At 39.8% G+C, this 19,855-nt stretch overlaps 1 protein-coding gene across 3 annotated transcripts in view; it reads right to left on the bottom strand.

The window, feature by feature from the left end:
- PRIM2 (DNA primase subunit 2) overlaps positions 1-19,855 on the bottom strand; it is a 332,911-nt gene that overhangs the window by 106,991 nt on the left and 206,065 nt on the right. For all 3 annotated transcript variants that reach the window (XR_004285088.1, XM_032340337.1, XM_032340338.1), the window contains exons 9-10: positions 16,112-16,184; positions 10,725-10,910 (exon numbers count right to left, since the gene is read on the bottom strand). Coding sequence is in view for 2 of the 3 variants with exons in the window: in XM_032340337.1 (XP_032196228.1) it covers positions 10,725-10,910; positions 16,112-16,184 (259 nt within the window). In the remaining variant the exon portion in view is untranslated. The remainder of the gene's footprint in view (positions 1-10,724; positions 10,911-16,111; positions 16,185-19,855) is intronic.

The raw sequence follows: 19,855 nt of genomic DNA, 5'->3' as shown, positions 1-19,855 counted from the left end.
CAATTTTAAATATCTATGCCCCCAACGTGGGAGCAGCCAACTATATAAACCAATTAATAACAAAATCAAAGAAACACATCAACAATAATACAATAATAGTAGGGGACTTTAACACTCCCCTCACTGAAATGGACAGATCATCCAAGCAAAAGATCAGCAAGGAAATAAAGGCCTTAAACGACACACTGGACCAGATGGACATCACAGATATATTCAGAATATTTCATCCCAAAGCAACAGAATACACATTCTTCTCTAGTGCACATGGAACATTCTCCAGAATAGATCACATCCTCGGTCCTAAATCAGGACTCAACCAGTATCAAAAGATTGGGATCATTCCCTGCATATTTTCAGACCACAATGCTCTAAAGCTAGAACTCAACCACAAGAGGAAGTTTGGAAAGAACCCAAATACATGGAGACTAAACAGCATCCTTCTAAAGAATGAATGGGTCAACCGGGAAATTAAAGAAGAATTGAAAAAAATCATGGAAACAAATGATAATGAAAATAAACGGTTCAAAATCGGTGGGACACAACAAAGGCAGTCCTGAGAGGAAAATATATAGCGGTACAAGCCTTTCTCAAGAAACAAGAAAGGTCTCAGGTACACAACCTAACCCTACACCTAAAGGAGCTGGAGAAAGAACAAGAAAGAAACCCTAAGCCCAGCAGGAGAAGAGAAATCATAAAGATCAGAGCAGAAATCAATGAAATAGAAACCAAAAAAACAATAGAACAAATCAACGAAACTAGGAGCTGGTTCTTTGAAAGAATTAATAAAATTGATAAACCCCTGGCCCGACTTATCAAAAAGAAAAGAGAAAGGACCCAAATAAATAAAATCATGAATGAAAGAGGAGAGATCACAACTAACACCAAAGAAATACAAACTATTATAAGAACATACTATGAGCAACTCTACGCCAATAAATTTGACAATCTGGAAGAAATGGATGCATTCCTAGAAACATATAAACTACCACAACTGAACCAGGAAGAAATAGAAAGCCTGAACAGACCCATAACCAGTAAGGAGATTGAAACAGTCATTAAAAATCTCCAAACAAACAAAAGCCCAGGGCCAGACGGCTTCCCGGGGGAATTCTACCAAACATTTAAAGAAGAACTAATTCCTATTCTCCTGAAACTGTTCCAAAAAATAGAAATGGAAGGAAAACTTCCAAACTCATTTTATGAGGCCAGCATCACCTTGATCCTAAAACAGACAAGGATCCCACCAAAAAAGAGAGCTATAGACCGATATCCTTGATGAACACAGATGCGAAAATACTCAACAAAATACTAGCCAATAGGATTCAACAGTACATTAAAAAGATTATTCACCACGACCAAGTGGGATTTATTCCAGGGCTGCAAGGTTGGTTCAACATCCGCAAATCAGTCAATGTGATACAACACATCAATAAAAGAAAGAACAAGAACCATATGATACTCTCAATAGATGCTGAAAAAGCATTTGACAAAGTACAGCATCCCTTCCTGATCAAAACTCTTCAAAGTGTAGGGATAGAGGGCACATACCTAAATATCATCAAAGCCATCTATGAAAAACCCACCGCAAATATCATCCTCAATGGAGAAAAACTGAAAGCTTTTCCGCTAAGGTCAGGAACACGGCAGGGATGTCCATTATCACCACTGTTATTCAACATAGTACTAGAGGTCCTAGCCTCAGCAATCAGACAACAAAAGGAAATTAAAGGCATCCAAATCGGCAAAGAAGAAGTCAAACTATCACTCTTCGCAGATTATATGATACTATATGTGGAAAACCCAAAAGACTCCACTCCAAAACTGCTAGAACTTATACAGGAATTCAATAAAGTGTCAGGATATAAAATCAATGCACAGAAATCAGTTGCATTTCTCTACACCAACAGCAAGACAGAAGAAAGAGAAATTAAGGAGTCAATCCCATTTACAATTGCACCCAAAACCATAAGATACCTAGGAATAAACCTAACCAAAGAGACACAGAATCTATACTCAGAAAACTATAAAGTACTCATGAAAGAAATTGAGGAAGACACAAAGAAATGGAAAAATGTTCCATGCTCCTGGATTGGAAGAATAAATATTGTGAAAATGTCTATGCTACCTAAAGCAATCTACACATTTAATGCGGTTCCTATCAAAGTACCATCCATCTTTTTCAAAGAAATGGAACAAATAATGCTAAAATTTATATGGAACCAGAAAAGACCTCGAATAGCCAAAGGGATATTGAAAAAGAAAGCCAACGTTGGTGGCATCACAATTCCGGACTTCAAGCTCTATTACAAAGCTGTCGTCATCAAGACAGCATGGTACTGGCACAAAAACAGACACATAGATCAATGGAACAGAATAGAGAGCCCAGAAATAGACCCTCAACTCTATGGTCAACTAATCTTCGACAAAGCAGGAAAGAATGTCCAATGGCAAAAAGACAGCCTCTTCAATAAATGGTGCTGGGAAAATTGGACAGCCACATGCAGAAAAATGAAATTGGACCATTTCCTTACACCACACACAAAAATAGACTCAAAATGGATGAAGGACCTCAATGTGCGAAAGGAATCCATCAAAATCCTTGAGGTGGGGCGCCTGGGTGGCTCAGTGGATTAAGCCGCTGCCTTCGGCTCAGGTCATGATCTCAGTGTCCTGGGATCGAGCCCCGCATCGGGTTTGCTCAGCGGGAGCCTGTTTCTCTCTCTCTCTCTGCCTGACTCTCCGCCTACTTGTGATCTCTCTGCCAGATAAATAAATAAAATCTTTAAAAAAAAAAAAAAAATCCTTGAGGAGAACACAGGCAGCAACCTCTTGGACCTCTGCCGCAGCAACATCTTCCTAGGAGCAACGCAAAAGGCAAGGGAAGCAAGGGCAAAAATGAACTATTGGGATTTCATCAAGATCAAAAGCTTTTGCACAGCAAAGGAAACAGTTAACAAAATCAAAAGACAACTGACAGAATGGGAGAAGATATTTGCAAACGACATATCAGATAAAGGACTAGTGTCCAGAATCTATAAAGAACTTAGCAAACTCAACACCCAAAGAACAAATAATCCAATCAAGAAATGGGCAGAGGACATGAACAGACATTTCTGCAAAGAAGACATCCAGATGGCCAACAGACACATGAAAAAGTGCTCCATATCACTCGGCATCAGGGAAATACAAATCAAAACCACAATGAGATATCACCTCACACCAGTCAGAATGGCTAAAATCAACAAGTCAGGAAATGACAGATGCTGGCGAGGATGCGGAGAAAGGGGAACCCTCCTACACTGTTGGTGGGAATGCAAGCTGGTGCAGCCACTCTGGAAAACAGCATGGAGGTTCCTCAAAATGTTGAAAATAGAACTGCCCTATGACCCAGCAATTGCACTATTGGGTATTTACCCTAAGGATACAAACGTAGTGATCCAAAGGGGCACATGCACCCGAATGTTTATAGCAGCAATGTCCACAATAGCCAAACTATGGAAAGAACCTAGATGTCCATCAACAGATGAATGGATCAAGAAGATGTGGTATATATACACAATGGAATACTATGCAGCCATCAAAAGAAATGAAATCTTGCCATTTGCGACAACATGGATGGAACTAGAGCGTATCATGCTTAGCGAAATAAGTCAAGCAGAGAAAGACAACTATCATATGATCTCCCTGATATGAGGAAGTGGTGATGCAACATGGCGGCTTAAGTGGGTAGGAGAAGAATCAATGAAACAAGATGGGATTGGGAGGGAGACAAACCATAAGTGACTTTTAATCTCACAAAACAAACTGAGGGTTGCTGGGGGGAGGGGGTTTGGGAGAAGGGGGTGGGATTATGGACATTGGGGAGGGTATGTGCTTTGGTGAGTGCTGTGAAGTGTGTAAAACTGGTGATTCACAGACCTGTACCCCTGGGGATAGAGTATTATGCCTCCATCAGAAAGGATGAATACCCAACTTTTGTAGCAACATGGACGGGACTGGAAGAGATTATGCTGAGTGAAATAAGTCAAGCAGAGAGAGTCAATTATCATATGGTTTCACTTATTTGTGGAGCATAACAAATAGCATGGAGGACATGGGGACTTAGAGTGGAGAAGGGAGTTGGGGGAAATTGGAAGTGGAGGTGAACCATGAGAGACTATGGACTCTGAAAAACAATCTGAGGGTTTTGAAGGGACGGGGGGTGGGAGGTTGGGGTACCAGGTGGTGGGTATTATAGAGGGCACGGATTGCATGGAGCACGGGGTGTGGTGCAAAAATAATGAATACTGTTATGCTGGAAATAAAAAAAAAATAAAAAATCAAAAAATAAAATAAAATTCAAAAAAAAAATGTTATTGCACAAGGAAAAAAAAAATCTGTTGAATAATCAATGAATGCAAAGTAAATGGAATAAGTATGTATGTATGTATAACCACACATGCACATTTCTTTGTACTTTTAATGAGAATCAGAGTTTGACTACTATTATTATTTAAATATCTAACTGAAACTATATTTCTGGACATTAAATAACAGTGATGATAACTGGTTACCACTTCCTTTGCAGTTATATTATTCCTTCAATCTATAATTTTGATTTAGAAAAATACATGTAAGACAACAAATTTGGTTAGCTACTAAGATAACTGTTATTGTTTCATAACTTATTAGAAATACACTTCTATCTAAAAAGAAACAAAAAAGATTTATACTGAAAGCCACTTTTCAAAACTGTGGCAGAATTTACCATGTATTCATCAAACATCTAACAGCTGCCAGGTCTTCTGCTAAGCCCCTGAGACCCAAAGTGGAAAAGTTATAGTCTCTGCCTTTAAGCAGCTCAAAACCTAGTCATAAGACACACATGCAAACAAAGATATTACAATTTGATAACAGTTCTAAAGATGGTATGCACAAAGTTCAATGAAGATAGATCAATATTGGTATTCTATTCCTAAAACAGCAGGGGAAAAAATGGAAACTGAAATTACTGAATAAAAACTAATTATAAGAGGGACGCCTGGGTGGCTCAGTTGGTTGAGCGGCTACCTTCGGCTCAGGTCCTGATCCTGGCACCCTGGGATCGAGTCCCGCATCGGGCTCCTTGCTCGGCAGGGAGCCTGCTTCTCCCTCTGCCTGCCATTCTGTCTGCCTGTGCTCGCTTTCTCTTCTCTCCCTCTCTCTCTCTCTCTGACAAATAAATAAATAAAATCTTAAAAAAAAAAAAACACAACAACAACAACTAAGTATAAGACAATAAACTAGAAGCCCTATCTTTTGCTATGATAACCTTTAAGAGTTTTTAACTGTTTTTATGCCATGGCCCACTTAGGCAAGCCCATGATGACAAATCTCTTCTGATTCATAAAATAAATATGTTATTTTAAATTTCTAATATAAATTTCAGGTTCCACTAAAATTCTTGGTTTAATTCAGCTTCAAGTCCACTACAAGTAGAATAATAGCACATGAATAATCAATCATACAGCACTGTGCTCTGAGTTATGTGAAGGAATCTGGGGAAAACAGATGAAATTTTCTAGTTTTCTTTGTATTTATTTGTATGGAGACTTATTCTTCAGTTCATTCAGTAAATAAACATTTACTGAGTGCCTACTGTAAGTCAGGCACTGTTCAAGGTGATTGGACCTGCAACAGTGAACAAGACAGACAAGATACCTGCTTTTATACAGTCTTTGTTCTAACCGTAGGATATAGATAATAAACGAACAAATAAACAGTAAATATGAAGTAGTGCTAAGGGCCCCAAACTGTAAGCGTATAATCTGGTAGGACCAAGGAACTGGCAGCTATATAAGGCAGCATCTCTGCATTGTTGTTGTTGTTGTTACTAGAGACTGTGTTAGTCTGAAAAAAGTTTTAAAAGAACAGGGAAATAACCAATCCAAACTAATACCTCTGAATAAACATTTTACAGTCAGATGGCTACCTTTTTTATACATAGAGGCACTGACTTAAGATACTGAATTCCTAATAAAAAATAACTAACAGTGAGCATCAGAACCTTAAGTTGCTTCCACAATCACATCACTACTATTCAAAAATGTTTATAAGAGAAAATAAAAATTGTAGACTATAATACAAAAATTGCTAAACCTGAATAAAAGATATCTAGGGACATGCTACTTTAATACTTATACTCTTGATGACAGTTACAAAAACTACTACATTCAGATTTAAGTCATTTTACTCTCAAATTCTCCTCCAACATGAAGCATAACTTAGATAGAAAAGTATTCATAGTATTGAACAACAACAACTAAATGAGTATCTGCAACAAACACAAGCAAGGGAAGATGAGAGAAAGAAACAGACACTAATTAGGCAGTCAACTGACTAAGAACAGAACAACTTAATGTTTAGAAAGGAGTTAGGAAGAAGAAATACAAAGGTCTAGGCAGTGCAATTAGGGAAGCTGGCAGTGGCAACAATGTTGCAGTTCCAACCTGCTGGAGACACAACTTAGTTTCTCTGCTGCTTCAAAAGTAATGGCTAAGTACCCATAATTTTTGCTCAGATGCCCGAAGCAATGTATCCCAAATAAGGTACAATAAGGACATATGCATAAAGAGAAAGAAATCAGACATCTGGTCATTTGGAAAGCAATAGCACAGAAGAATTTCAACTGAAATGGCCTACATCACCACAACACATTTCTTGCATTGTCAGGAAATAAGCTATTCAACAGACGTGATTGTTCCAAATCATTCCTAGGTTTAACACCGAAGTCCTTTCATTGGAGCACTACAAAAAATGCCTAACACACTGTGTTCAAAATCATTCCCTGTAAACAGTATTGTAAGTCATCAATTTTCTATAATTCTTAAAAGGAGTATTTAAAATTTTTTTAAAGATTTTATTTATTTGACATAGAGAATGATCACAAGTAGGCAGAGAGGCAAGCAGAGAGGGTGGGGGGAAGCAGGCTCCCTGCTGAGCAGAGAGCTCGATCTGGGCTGGATCCCAGGACCTGGAGATCATGACCTGAGCTGAAGGCACAGGCTTAACCCACTGAGCCACCCAGGCACCCCTAAAATTTTTAATAATTATATGTGTCAATAAATGGGAACAGTAATTAAACTGAAGAGAACATTTTAATAAACTAAGGGATACTAAACGACATTTCACTGCAAAAATATGTAAGAAAAGATATAATTGAGAAGAACATCAACATTTATTTACAAATACAGATTCTAGGGGCACCTGGTGGCTCCATCAGTTAAGCGCAACTTTGGTGCAGGGCATGATCTCAGTGTCCAGGGATCGAGCCCCGCATCAGGCTCCTTGCTCAGTGGGGAGTCTGCTTCTCCCTCTCCCACTCCCCCAGCTTGCGCATTCTGTCTCTCTCTCTCGCTCATTCTTTCAAATTAATGAAATTTTATTAAAAATTACAAATACAGACTCTAACAGAATCTAACTAGACAGACACAGTTAATTATACGTGTAACTTAAACTCTTCAGTCAAAATAATATATTTGCTGTAATCAATAATAAGCTACTGAAAATACAGACTACAATATATAATCCAGAAAGGTAAAATTATTGGTTTTCTTTTACAATAATTTTTGAGGAAACTACTGTAACATTACAAAATAAAAAAGCCCATTTAAATTTTTTTTTCAAACACACAGGTTTGAAAACAATTAAATACTCAGGACACTGATACACAGGCCATTCCAGATACACATTAAAAAAGGTGCTCAGTGAATAGGCACCTAGCACTCAAAGTAAGCTTCCCCTTCTCTCACTTTCCTCTTCCCCTATTAGTTCACCACACAGACCAAGCTAAAATGCTAGCTTAACTTTTCTCTCTTTCCACTGTAAAACCATGGCCTAACTTTCTCCACAGCTCATAAATATTTAACTACTGTAACAGTTACTTTTAGGTATCAATTTGATGGGGCCACAGGGTGCCCAGATATTTGGTCAAACATTATCCTGGGTGTGTCTGTCAGGGTGCTTCCAGATTAGATTAGCAAATGGTACACAGAGTAAAGCAGACTGCCCTCCCCAAAGTCAGTGGTTCTCATCCAATCCTTTGAAGAACTGAATAAAACAAAAAGGTTGACATACCCTCCTTTGAGTAAGATAGAATTTCCTCCCGCCTGACTGTTCTGAGCTGGAACATGGGTTTTTCCTGCTTTCAGACTCAAACTAAAACATTGGTTCTGCCTAGGTCTCAAGGGCCAGTCTTCCAACTGCAACTGGACTATCAGCTCTCTGTTGTCTGCAGGAGGCTGACCACAGATCTGGGGACATATCAGCTTCCCAAATCACATAAGCCAATGGATATAATAAATAAAATATCTTTTCTTCCTGCCCTCTCTCACTCTCTCTTTCTCTCTTGATTCTGTCTCTCTGGAGAACCCTAATACATCTGCCTACTTAGTACACCAAATTCCTAATAAAAAGATCAAAAATTATTTTAAAATAATAGTATATAATGATACCAGTGAGAGAGCAAGACCGTCATAAAGCTTGATAAGAGTCTAATTTTAAAACCTTTTCAAACAGTCCTTTAATATAACATACATCAAAACTTTAAAGCTATGTATAGCTTTATGAATTTCCCAGGTAAATTCACTCCCTGGTGAATATATATACAGAGGACATAATCAGAACTATAATCAAAGATTTATGTGCTCAGGATATTGGTTGCAATAACATTTATGACAGAGTCAGACAGACGCAATGAAATGGTCAGTAATAGGGGAATGATTAAACAAATTGTAATACTTTCAAAGAATATGTTATCATGCAACTAATCCAAGTATTTTCAAAAGTTACTGTAAACCTGGGGAAATTAACATAATAAAATGCTGACTTTTAAAATGGGGGGGACCACATTGATTTGGCTAGCTATCTACACTAGAGAGAAAGGTTAAATAGTGACAAATAATTAGTTCTGAATGGGGAATTGGCAAGTAAATTTTTCTGTACTTTTCACATTTTCCATAATCAAAATATTACCTTAAAAATAAAATAACTATATAATAGAGGTCTAAGGAATATTATTCAGAATTGTGTTTAAAGAAAACTATTAAATGATAAATTTAAGAGTCTCTGGATAATTATCAATTGACAATTTAAAAAACTAAGGGGTGCCTGGGCGGCTCAGTCGTTAAGTGTCTGCCTTCAGCTTAGGTCTGATCCCATGGTCCTGGGAGATCGAGGGAGCCCCACGTCAGGCTCCCTGCTCGGTAGAGAGCCTGCCTCTCCCTCTTCCTCTCCCACTCCCACTCTCCCTGTCTGTGTTCCCTCTCTCACTCTCTCTGTCAAAAATAAAATTAAATTAAAAAAAAAACACACACAAACCTGTAAAAATTGAATTTTTTGCAATATATTAAAAGAATCTGAACTTGTTAAAAAATATAAAGCTAGATTGTGTTATAAACTGAACTGTATCCTCCTTAGAGTCATGTGGTGAAGCCCTAACAACTCATGTGACTATATTTGGAGACAGAGCACTGGAAAAGGTAATTAAGAGAGAGAGGCAAACTAAAAAGCAGACTTTTAACTGCAGAGAACAAATGGTTGGGGGGGGGGGTATGGGTGACACAGGTGATGCGAATTATAGAGGTACACTTGTGACGAGCACCAGGTGATGTATGAAGTGTTGACTCACCATATCGTACACCTGAGACGAGTATTACACTGTATGTCAACTTAAAGTTAAATAAGAACTTTAAAAAAAAATTAAAATGAGGTAATTAAGGAAGGCTACATAAGGTTGTAAGGGTGGGACTCTAACCCAATACGACTGGTGTCCTTATAAAAAAAGGGAGAAATATCAGAGAACTGAACACACAGAGAAAGGGCCACAAGAGGACAGACCAAGAAGAGAGCTAGCTAGCTGGAAGCCAAGGAAAAAGGCTTAAGGAGAAACCAAATCTGCCAACACCTTGATGTGAGACTTCCAGTTTTCAAAACTGTGAAATAAGTTCCTGTTATTTAAGGCACTCGGTCTGTGGTATTTTGTTATAGCAGCTCTAGCAAACTAATAGAAGAAATAATTAAGTATCATTATAAAATTTAGTTGGTAAATACTCTTTGTTCTATAATTTATCTTTTCTAGGAAGAAGCAAACCAAGAAATAAGCATTTAAAAACTTGACTCATGGCACAGAAGGTACAAAAAAAAATTTCCAAAATAAAATGTTAATAGCTAGTACCACTACAGAGAAATAAGGAATAGGAATGGAAACCTGAATACTATTCATAGATGGAAAAACAGCTCTCAAGTTCCTAGTGATGTCTATCTAAAAATGCTCAATGACAGAATCTGTATAACACAATACAAAACGGCTAAAATTGTTTTATCTGTTTTCAATATCTCCTCAGCCTGAAAATAACACTATGTAAGCATGTTATATCCACACATACTATCTTAAAACTCAGAACCCAGTTTCAGTGTGATAATGACCTGGCTGTATACCTACAATGAATCACACCCTTCTTAAAGCATTATTAGACATCTTACATTGCTGTTTCATTCTTAACTCTTCGAATTAAACTTTCTCAATCTTTTGTTTAGCATCTATTAGATTAATACAGGAGTTTCTTTTTACCTGAATGAAATTGTGGACACATTTATCTTTCAGAATTTTAAACTACATCTCAGAGTTATTTTAAAAATAGACAAGAGACCTTTAGTTTTCAAACCAAATCAAAATTTCAGTTACCACTCTGATTTTTCAAAACTACCTTGTCTGGGTCCATCTTTCCTCGGATAAATTCTTGCTTCCAGAACTGCAATGCCTGTTCCAGTGTTAAACCAATGCCCTTCAGGAAGAGGCCATACTGCATCCGGCCTCCATGACGAAGATGGTGATTTTCCCGCAAGGCTTTATGTAACTGACGCATGCAAGGTGGGAAGGATCTGGTAGAAAGCTACAAGACAAAAAAGTTTTTTGTTAGGTGGAAGATTTACCAGGTCTCTCACAATATCTGTTACAAATCCAATCTAATTTGCAAATTATAAATTCATTCTTATTAGAGTAAAAACAAAAACGATAAGGAAGTATTATTTACTGTAATTACAGACTAACTGTTCTCTTAATATTTTTATACTGATTACATGCTGAGATGACAATAATTGGGATATACTGGGTTGAATAAAATGTATATTAAAATGTATTTCACTTATTTATTTTTAACTTTTAATTAAACTTCTTGAGATAACTAGATTCACATGCAGTTGTAAGAAAATAATACAAAGAAGTAACAGGCACCCAGTTTCCCCCAGAGGTAATATCTAGCAAAACTATTATCACAACCAAGAAACTGACATTGATATAATCCACTAGTCTTAGAGATCTTAGCCCCTACTACTCTCTAACACTGGGTAACCACTAATCTGTTCTTCATCTCTCTAATTTTGTCATTTCAAGAGTATATTATATAGTATATAATATTTTGGCTTTTTTACTCAGCATAATTCCCACAAAATTCATCTAAATTGTTGCAAGTATCAAGCATCCATTCCTTTTTTTATTGCTGGATAATATTCCATGGTAGGGATGTACCACAAATTGCTTAGCTATTCACTTGTTAAAGGAGCTAGGTTGCTTTGAGCTCGGGGCTATTCCAAATTAATGAATGTATAGGTTTTTATATGAATATGAAATTTCATTTCCCTGGGATAAATGTGCAAAAACACAATTGCTGAATCACAGATGAAATTTTAGAATAATCTAAATACAAAGTAGAACACAAAAGTAAGAGCAATCATTCTCAAAAGGTAAGTTCAAAAAAATGTATTAAAGAAATCATTAGTAAAAAAGAACAACTCTTCCATTTATGGTTTCAGCTGCATTCTCTTTACTTTCTCAATATTCTTCTTCCAAGACTTAAATTCTCACCCCCTCATGTAATCCTTGGCAAGTTCAACTTTGCCAAAGTGGGAGCAGGTCTCACTTTGTTTCTCTTTGCTGCTCCCTGCAGAGGACATTCAGTTTTTTCAACCTCTCATATTAACAACTTTGAAATTCTTCTATCCCCAACCTACTCCAGTCAGGCCTCTATCCTGCCTTGCCAGGACTACTGTTTTCATGCCTTCCTTCTTGTTCCTTCATACTATTACCGAATTATTTTTTTTAAACTTTGTTCCAATCCAAAAACACCACTGAAATTTAACATCCTTAGTAGGAACAGGCAAGGTTCTGTCAATGTCTGTAACTAACTACTTTTCAATTATATGTAAAAAAACAAACAGGTATTGGGTGGTTTGGGAAATAAGAAGAGTAGCATGTAATTTTCCCCTTTAATTCACTTAAGTGAAATAAAAGGAAACAGTCACTACTATACAAGTTAACTCTCATAAATCAATTATAATGGGAGCTCTAACAAAGGCATAAATCAAGTGCCATGAAAGCACTGTGAGGGGTTAAAAAGGCCAGTATGCTACTATGCCAATATAAAGCCTTTACTCCAGTCAGCTAGATTATTCCATGATCACACAGTCTTGTTTTGTACCTTCTCACTTTTGTCACTCCATTGACCCTGCCTGGGATACTACCCCTTCTCCTCCCCAGGCCATCTAGTCAAAGCCAAACCATTTGTTAAGACTCAGTTGAACTTCAGCTTCCTTTGGCACAATTCCTTAAATACTTTTTACTCACTCAATCACTAAATATCAACTGAACACTACTCTGTGTATAGCTTTGGGAAACCAGCAGTGCAAGGATCTTACATTCTAATGGGAAAAGACAGACAGTGAACACAGACATAAATAGAGATAATTTCCAAATCCCTGAAAACAGAGTTATGTGATTAAGTATAAAAAAGAGAGGAATGCTTTAATTTAGGTAGCCAATGAAGCCTCTCTGAGGAGACGGAATTGCACTAAGATGTATATTTTAAGTAGGATTCTAGTCAAATGAGATCCAGGTAAAGGAAACAAAAGCTAAGACCTTGAGAAGGAATGAACATGATATGCTCAAGAGATAGCAAGAAGGTCCAGTGGCTGGAACCTGTGAGCGGGCCAGAACAGAGAAGAAGTTAGAATATTAAGTATACATGACATTATAGGCCATAGTTATCAGTTTGGATTTTAGTCTAGATGTGATGGAAACTCAATAGAGGGTATGTCAGAAAACTGACATGATCTGAAAACAAAGAGAACTCTGGCTGTTATATAGTGAACAGACTATATAAAGAAGCAAGGAAGACACTTAAAAGAGACTTTGGAAGTAGCTGAAATAATAGAAATTTAAAACTTAGGGTCTAGGGTTGGCAACAATGGGACAGAAAAATGATTGTGGATACTGAGCAGACAAAGGAATTATAAGACCAGGTTATGGATGAATTATTAACATGGATATTGCAGAGGCCAGGAACAATAACAAGAGTAGTGCTAGTACAAGAGACCATGCCAGTGTGCTACAGTGGATGAGGGCAGGAGGTGGGGGCACCAGCAACAAGGATAACTATCAGGTGGCATAATGGGATTACAGTGCTTTAAAGGAGCTGGAGCAGGGTGCCTGGGTGGCTCAGTGGGTTAAAGCCTCTGCCTTCAGCTCAGGTCATGATCCCAGGGTCCTGGGATTGAGCCCCGCATGGGCTCTCTCCTCAGCAAGGAGCCTGCTTCCTCCCCACCTCTGCTTGTGATCTCTGTCTGTCAAATAAATAAATAAAATCTTTTGTTGTTGTTGTTGTTTAAGATTCTATTTATTTATTTGACAGACAGAGATCACAAGTAGGCAGAGAGGCAGGTAGAGAGAGAGGGGGCAGGAAGAAGGCTCCCTGCTGAGCAGAGAGCCCGATGCGGGGCTCGATCCCAGGACCCTGGGATCATGACCTCGGCTGAAGGCAGAGGCTTTAACCCACTGAGCCATCCAGGCAAACCAATAAATAAAATCTTAAAAAAAAAAAAGGGGGGGGGGGGAGCTGGCGCTTTGCCAGTGGAAGGCAGAGAAATGATTTGGAAATAGTAATACGGAACAAGGAAGACATTCATCTCATACCAAATTAAGATGGTGGAGGGCCGGGGTGTGGGTGGGGACAGCCTCCACTTGAGAGGACCACTGGAGGCACAGTGTCATTGAGGGAGTCAGATTTCAGTTAGTAGAAAAATTGAAAAACATTTGAAGAAGAAACTGAGGATATCAAGGGATATGTTAATGAATGAGACAATATAGTTAGGAAGAGGTCTGATAAAGATGTATCTTTATCAATTTAGCACAGGGTCTCACACAGAAACCCACAGATAGGATTATCATAGCAACTTAAGATAATTTATCATGACATTGCTTATTTATTATTTACTACATTGTCTACACCTCCCTCAAGTAAGGTCCATGAAGGGAGAGGAATTTTTTGTTTCATTCACCTCTGCACCCACAGCACAGTAGCTGGTACATAATTGATGGGCTCAATATATATTCAGCAAATGAATTAATGATTATATTTCTATGCTCTCCCACAGTATCCACTAAAGTTCATAGCTGCTTATGAATGGGAAAACATCTTGATAGAATTAGGAATAAAATTAACTTCTAACCATTCATATAATACAAACATAAATCGTATGGCAGGGAAGAAGTGTTAGTGATAATAACTGTTTGAGAAAAGTAAAGAATGCGGCATCCTTAAGAACAAATTCCAATTCAACTGTACAAAGTGGGCAACTTATTGTTATTTCTAGACATATTAACTGCAAATACTTGATTATAATTTTTCCAAACAGGAAAACAACTTATTCATTCTGGTCTCTAAAAACTCCTGGTCTCTCCCTACTCACCTTTTTCTTGTGTCTAAGCATTAAAATGTCAGTATATTTTTAATTTATTGTAAATAATTTGTTAACTATCTAAACAAAGATTATTTATGGCTGGTGCGGTTTCCCTTTTTGGGACAAAGCAGAAATTCTACAACGCATTCAAGAGAAATTCCATAAATTTTAGTCAAGTATGCTACCCTTTCCTTCTACTATAGAACCACAGAGTGAAGTTGAAATGAGCTTTCCATTAGAGGCAATACAAGCACAGGAGCCTATACTCAGTGTTATGAAATGAACTGTAATCTCCCAAAATTCATATGTGGAAGTCCTAGTCCCAAGATCCCAGAATGTGACTGTATTTGGAGATGAGGTCTTTAAAGAGGTAATTAAGGTTAAATGAGGTCATAGGGTTGGGGCCCTAGTCCAATGTGACTGGTGTCCCAAGAAGAGGAAGAGTCGCCAGGGATCCAGAAGCATGCTGCGAAAAACACGTGAGAACACACGAAGAAGGTGACCATCTAAAATCCAAGGAAAGAGTCCTTGGATGTGCCGACACCTTCATTTCAGGATACTAGCCTCCAGAACTGTGAGAAAATAGAATTCTGTTTTGTAAGGCATCAGTCTGTAGTATTTTGTTATAGCAGCCCTAGCAAACTGATATACATAGCATTTCCCATTTCTCCTCTTCTCCGTATGTAAGGATGGTAGGTAGGTAGGTTAGTAGGTAGGTAGGTGGGCATTCACTCATTCACTCAATTTATTTTAAAGTTTATATATTTAAGTAATTTCTATACTTAATGTGGGGCTCAAACACAACCCAGAGATCAAGAGTCACATGTTCTTCCAAAGGAGCCAGCCAGGTACCCCTCAATGTATAAAATATTAAAATATAAACACACAAACACTTTTTAGCTATCATCAATTAAAAGAATTCCCCTTTGAAATAAATGCTTAAAATCTGTTTATCAGGGACACCTGCCATGTCTTGGTCAGTTAAGCGTCCAATTCTTGGTTTCAGCTCTAGTCATGGTCTCAGGGTCGTAAGACCAAGCCCCCCATCAGCTCTTCACTGGGCTTGGAGAGCCTGCTTCAGATTCTCTCTCTCCCTCTCCCTCTACCTTGACCCTGCTTCCCCCTCTTAAAAAAAAAAAAAAAAATTCTATCACAATACAAATAATTTTCTAAGTTTGGTTTTTCTGTAACTTAAAAAAAAAAATCACATGTATAACATAGAGGATCTCCTTTAAAAATGATTGGCAAGCAATGAAATGACAATATCTCCCATCTTCTCACCCCAAAATAATCTCTGAAGAAAATCTGTGCTTCCTCATTGACAAAGGTCTAAGTTTTATTACAAGGATGTGATGCTTACCGAATCAATCTGATCCAAAGAAATCTTCCCAGCATTTTTCTGTGTGCTGTAATCTTGACCAGTGTAAGAATGACTAAAATAAAAATAAAATATTAAAATGGGTTTTGTATGATATATTTTAATCACTTCAAAGGAAATTTATTCTGATACAGATTAAAATCACAGTAAGACATTTTACATATCAATCTTAAACAGAAACACAGCCAAGTGATTTAGAGATATTTAATAGAATACACTTAAATAATTTACCCAAAAGTAATACAAAAATATAGTGACTGTCTGGATCTCCTAATTCCTAGTGTAACATTCTATTTCTATAAGCATAATGCAAACTGTTGTTAAAGCTCAAATCTCTACTACTGATCCCTTATTAATAGCATGGCAGTGAAAGACCCCTGCCCTGGAAAGTCCCCTCCCTTAAGAGATAGATAGGAGAACTAACCGCTTGTTTGCTTTTCTGTGAACCGCTGGCTTTTAGGTATAAGGTTAGATTATAAATTGTGTGATGAATTATATAATTAACTGCTCTTTTGCCTTTCTGTAACCGCTTGGCTTTTAGGGTGTGACACTTGTCGCCTGTTCAAACAAGATATCCTCTGCTAAGAGGCATAGTCACGTAGGCAGGGGGCCACATAGTCAAGTAGGCAAGATATTTTCCTGCTGAGTAATGAGGCCCAACCCCCCTCCTTGCTCCCCCTTCGCGCGCACAAGCTTTTTCAAATGTACTCCCCCTTCGCGCGCGCGGACCCCCGAAACCAATCCACTAACACCAAGGGTGCCTCTTTCAAAAGTTCAAATTGTCAGCCAATTAGCTCTACCCCACCCAAAACCTGTTTGTGCCAATCTATAAAAACCCCGCTTTCCCCTCGCTTGGTGTGCTCGGTTAGCTGGAGCTGCCGACCACCCGCCGGTACCTGCGACCCAATAAACCTCTTGCTGTTTGCATCCAGTGGCAGTGTTGGATTCTTGGGTAAGGGGATCCGCGGGTCTTTCATTTGGAGGTCCCACCGAGATCATCGGACTCCTGCCCCAGGGATCCAACGGACTCCCACCGGGAGGTAAGCTAGCTGGCCAGCCCTAGACTGTCCCTTCGTTTCCTCGTCTTCTGCTTCTGTTCTGTCTCGTGTTCTCTTTCGGCCGTTGTCTAGAATTGTACCTCTACGCGTAGGAGGGCTTGTATTTGTAGGCAGCTTGAGAAGGAGCTGACGAGCTCGGACTTCTCCCCTGCCAACCCTGGAGGACGCTCCAGGGTGCCGAGGGGCCCAATTTTTTAGGGCTCCTCATCTGTCCGAGGGCTACGTCCGTCTGTCCGTTCCAGAGGAACCCCTCGGCCCTGGACGGAATCTGTCCACTGAGAGGAGGTCTCGAGACTCCTTCTGTAGGCCAGTGGAATCTGTACGGTGCACCGCAAGGTTTTTGTCTTTGCCGGCTCGTTAATTGTTTTATGTGTCTTTCACATTGCGCCTTGATTAAGGTTACATTCTGTTTATGGGAGGGTGTCTAACCCGTGTGAATCTGAGGAGTGCCTGATTGTATGAGTGTGTTCGTGCGGCTCCACGGCTTCGGCTACGGAGTCTGAGTGGGCTGCACCCTGATTCTCGCGGAACGTCATACGGCATAACGGTCATCTACTCCTTGGAGTAGCCTGGTCCGGGGTTTATACGGATAGACCTTAGCCAAGACGCTCCTAAGCTCCCGCGAGGGACGCGAGCAGGACAGCACCTGAAAGATCCCCCTCCCCTTGTCTGCAACATCGTACATTGGGAGGGAAAAATAAATACTAAGGTCAATAGCTCCACCTCGCGGCCATCTGAAACCTGAAACTCCTCCCCTGTCACCCTGGGGGACGGTCCAAGGCTCTTTGGGGCCCGGTTCTTTGGGGCCCCACAACTGTCCGAGGGATACATTCATCTGTGGGCCACAAAGGAAGCTCATAGTCCCACACAGCTTTCTGATCCATCTGAAATCATCCTGTCGGTATTACGCCGAAATCGCGCAGTGTCCTTTTTGTTATTTGTTCTGTGTGTCCTACTTATTGTCCTTGGTGTTATTTTAGACTCTGAGATGGGGCAAACACTTACCACTCCTCTAAGCCTCACTCTAGGTCACTGGAAAGATGTTCAGAACCGAGCCAACAACTTATCGGTGGAAGTCAAAAGAAGAAAATGGCAGATTCTCTGTACCTCTGAATGGCCCACCTTCAAAGCTGAATGGCCCACAGAGGGAACCTTTAACATCAATGTTATTTTGCAGGTCAAGGAGCGAATCTTTAATCAAGGACCTCAAGGTCATCCGGACCAAGCACCTTATATTATAGTCTGGGAAAGTCTAGTCAAAGAACCCCCTCCATGGGTCTCTCCTTTTGTCCCCTCTTGCCCTCCCTTAAACCCCTCGACGCCGCCTCCATCAGTTCCCTCCGCTCCACCGGCTCCACTCCCCACACCAACTCCTAGCGACCCCTCAAAGCCCCCCATCTCTTCTAACCTATATCCTATGGTCCCTATTGACCCTCCCTCTTCTAACGATGCCCCCTCTCTGCGACGCCCCAGACAATTACAGGTCCTCCCTTCCGAGGAATCCCCTTTGATAGACCTCCTAACCGAGGACCCCCCACCTTATCGCCCTCTTAGACCAGCACCAAACCCCATAAGGGAACCAGATTCTGACTCTTCGCCATCTCCAATCGCAGGCAGAGTTAGAGGCCGACAAAGACCGGAAAAAGAAGAAGCTTCTAGGCTCCTACCCCTGCGTCAGGGGAGGGAACCAGGAAGCCTCCAATATTGGCCCTTTTCTGCATCTGATCTATATAACTGGAAGTCTCATAACCCTTCCTTTTCACAGGACCCCGTGGCCCTAACTGCCTTAATTGAATCTATCTTAATTACCCATCAGCCTACCTGGGATGATTGTCAGCAGCTCTTGCAGGCTCTCCTCACCACAGAGGAGAGACAAAAGGTCTTTCTGGAGGCCAGAAAGAATGTCCCAGGGGAAGACGGAAGGGTCACACAACTTCCTAATGAAATAGATGCGGCCTTCCCTCTGACTCGCCCTGACTGGGACTTCAATACGGCTGCAGGTAGGACCCACCTACGTCTTTACCGCCAGTTACTCATAGCAGGCCTCCATAATGCGGGACGTCGCCCCACTAATTTGGCCCAGGTAAGGCAAGTGACTCAAGGTAAGGAGGAATCTCCAACCGCCTTCTTAGAAAGGCTTAAGGAAGCTTACCGCAGGTATACGCCTTTTGACCCAGATAGTGATGATCAGAGAGGGAATGTCTCCATGACATTCATTTGGCAGTCAGCTCCAGATATTAGAAACAAGTTACAGCGTTTGGAAAATCTACAAGATTTCTCTTTGCAAGATTTATTAAAGGAGGCAGAAAAGATTTTTAATAAGAGAGAAACCCAGGAGGAAAAAGAGGAACGACTTAGGAAGTTGCAGGAGGAAAAAGAGGAAAAGCTAAGGAAGGAAACTGAGGAAAAGGAAGAAAAGCGAGAACGTAAACGAAACAAGGAACTTAATAAAATCTTGGCCACCGTAGTGCAAGGCAGCCAGAGCTTAGAGATAGGAAAGTCAGACAGAAAGGGAGACATAAGGAGGCTTCAGATAGAACGGGACCAATGTGCCTATTGCAAGGAACGAGGACATTGGGCCAAAAGCTGCCCGAGGAAGAAGAACGCCAAGCAGGTCACAAAACTCATGGCCTTGGATGACGATTAGGGATGTCAGGGTCAGGAGCCC

Source organism: Mustela erminea, chromosome 4 (assembly GCF_009829155.1).
Source record: "Mustela erminea isolate mMusErm1 chromosome 4, mMusErm1.Pri, whole genome shotgun sequence".
Lineage (NCBI taxonomy): Eukaryota > Metazoa > Chordata > Mammalia > Carnivora > Mustelidae > Mustela > Mustela erminea.
This window is presented reverse-complemented; position numbering and strand designations above follow the sequence as displayed.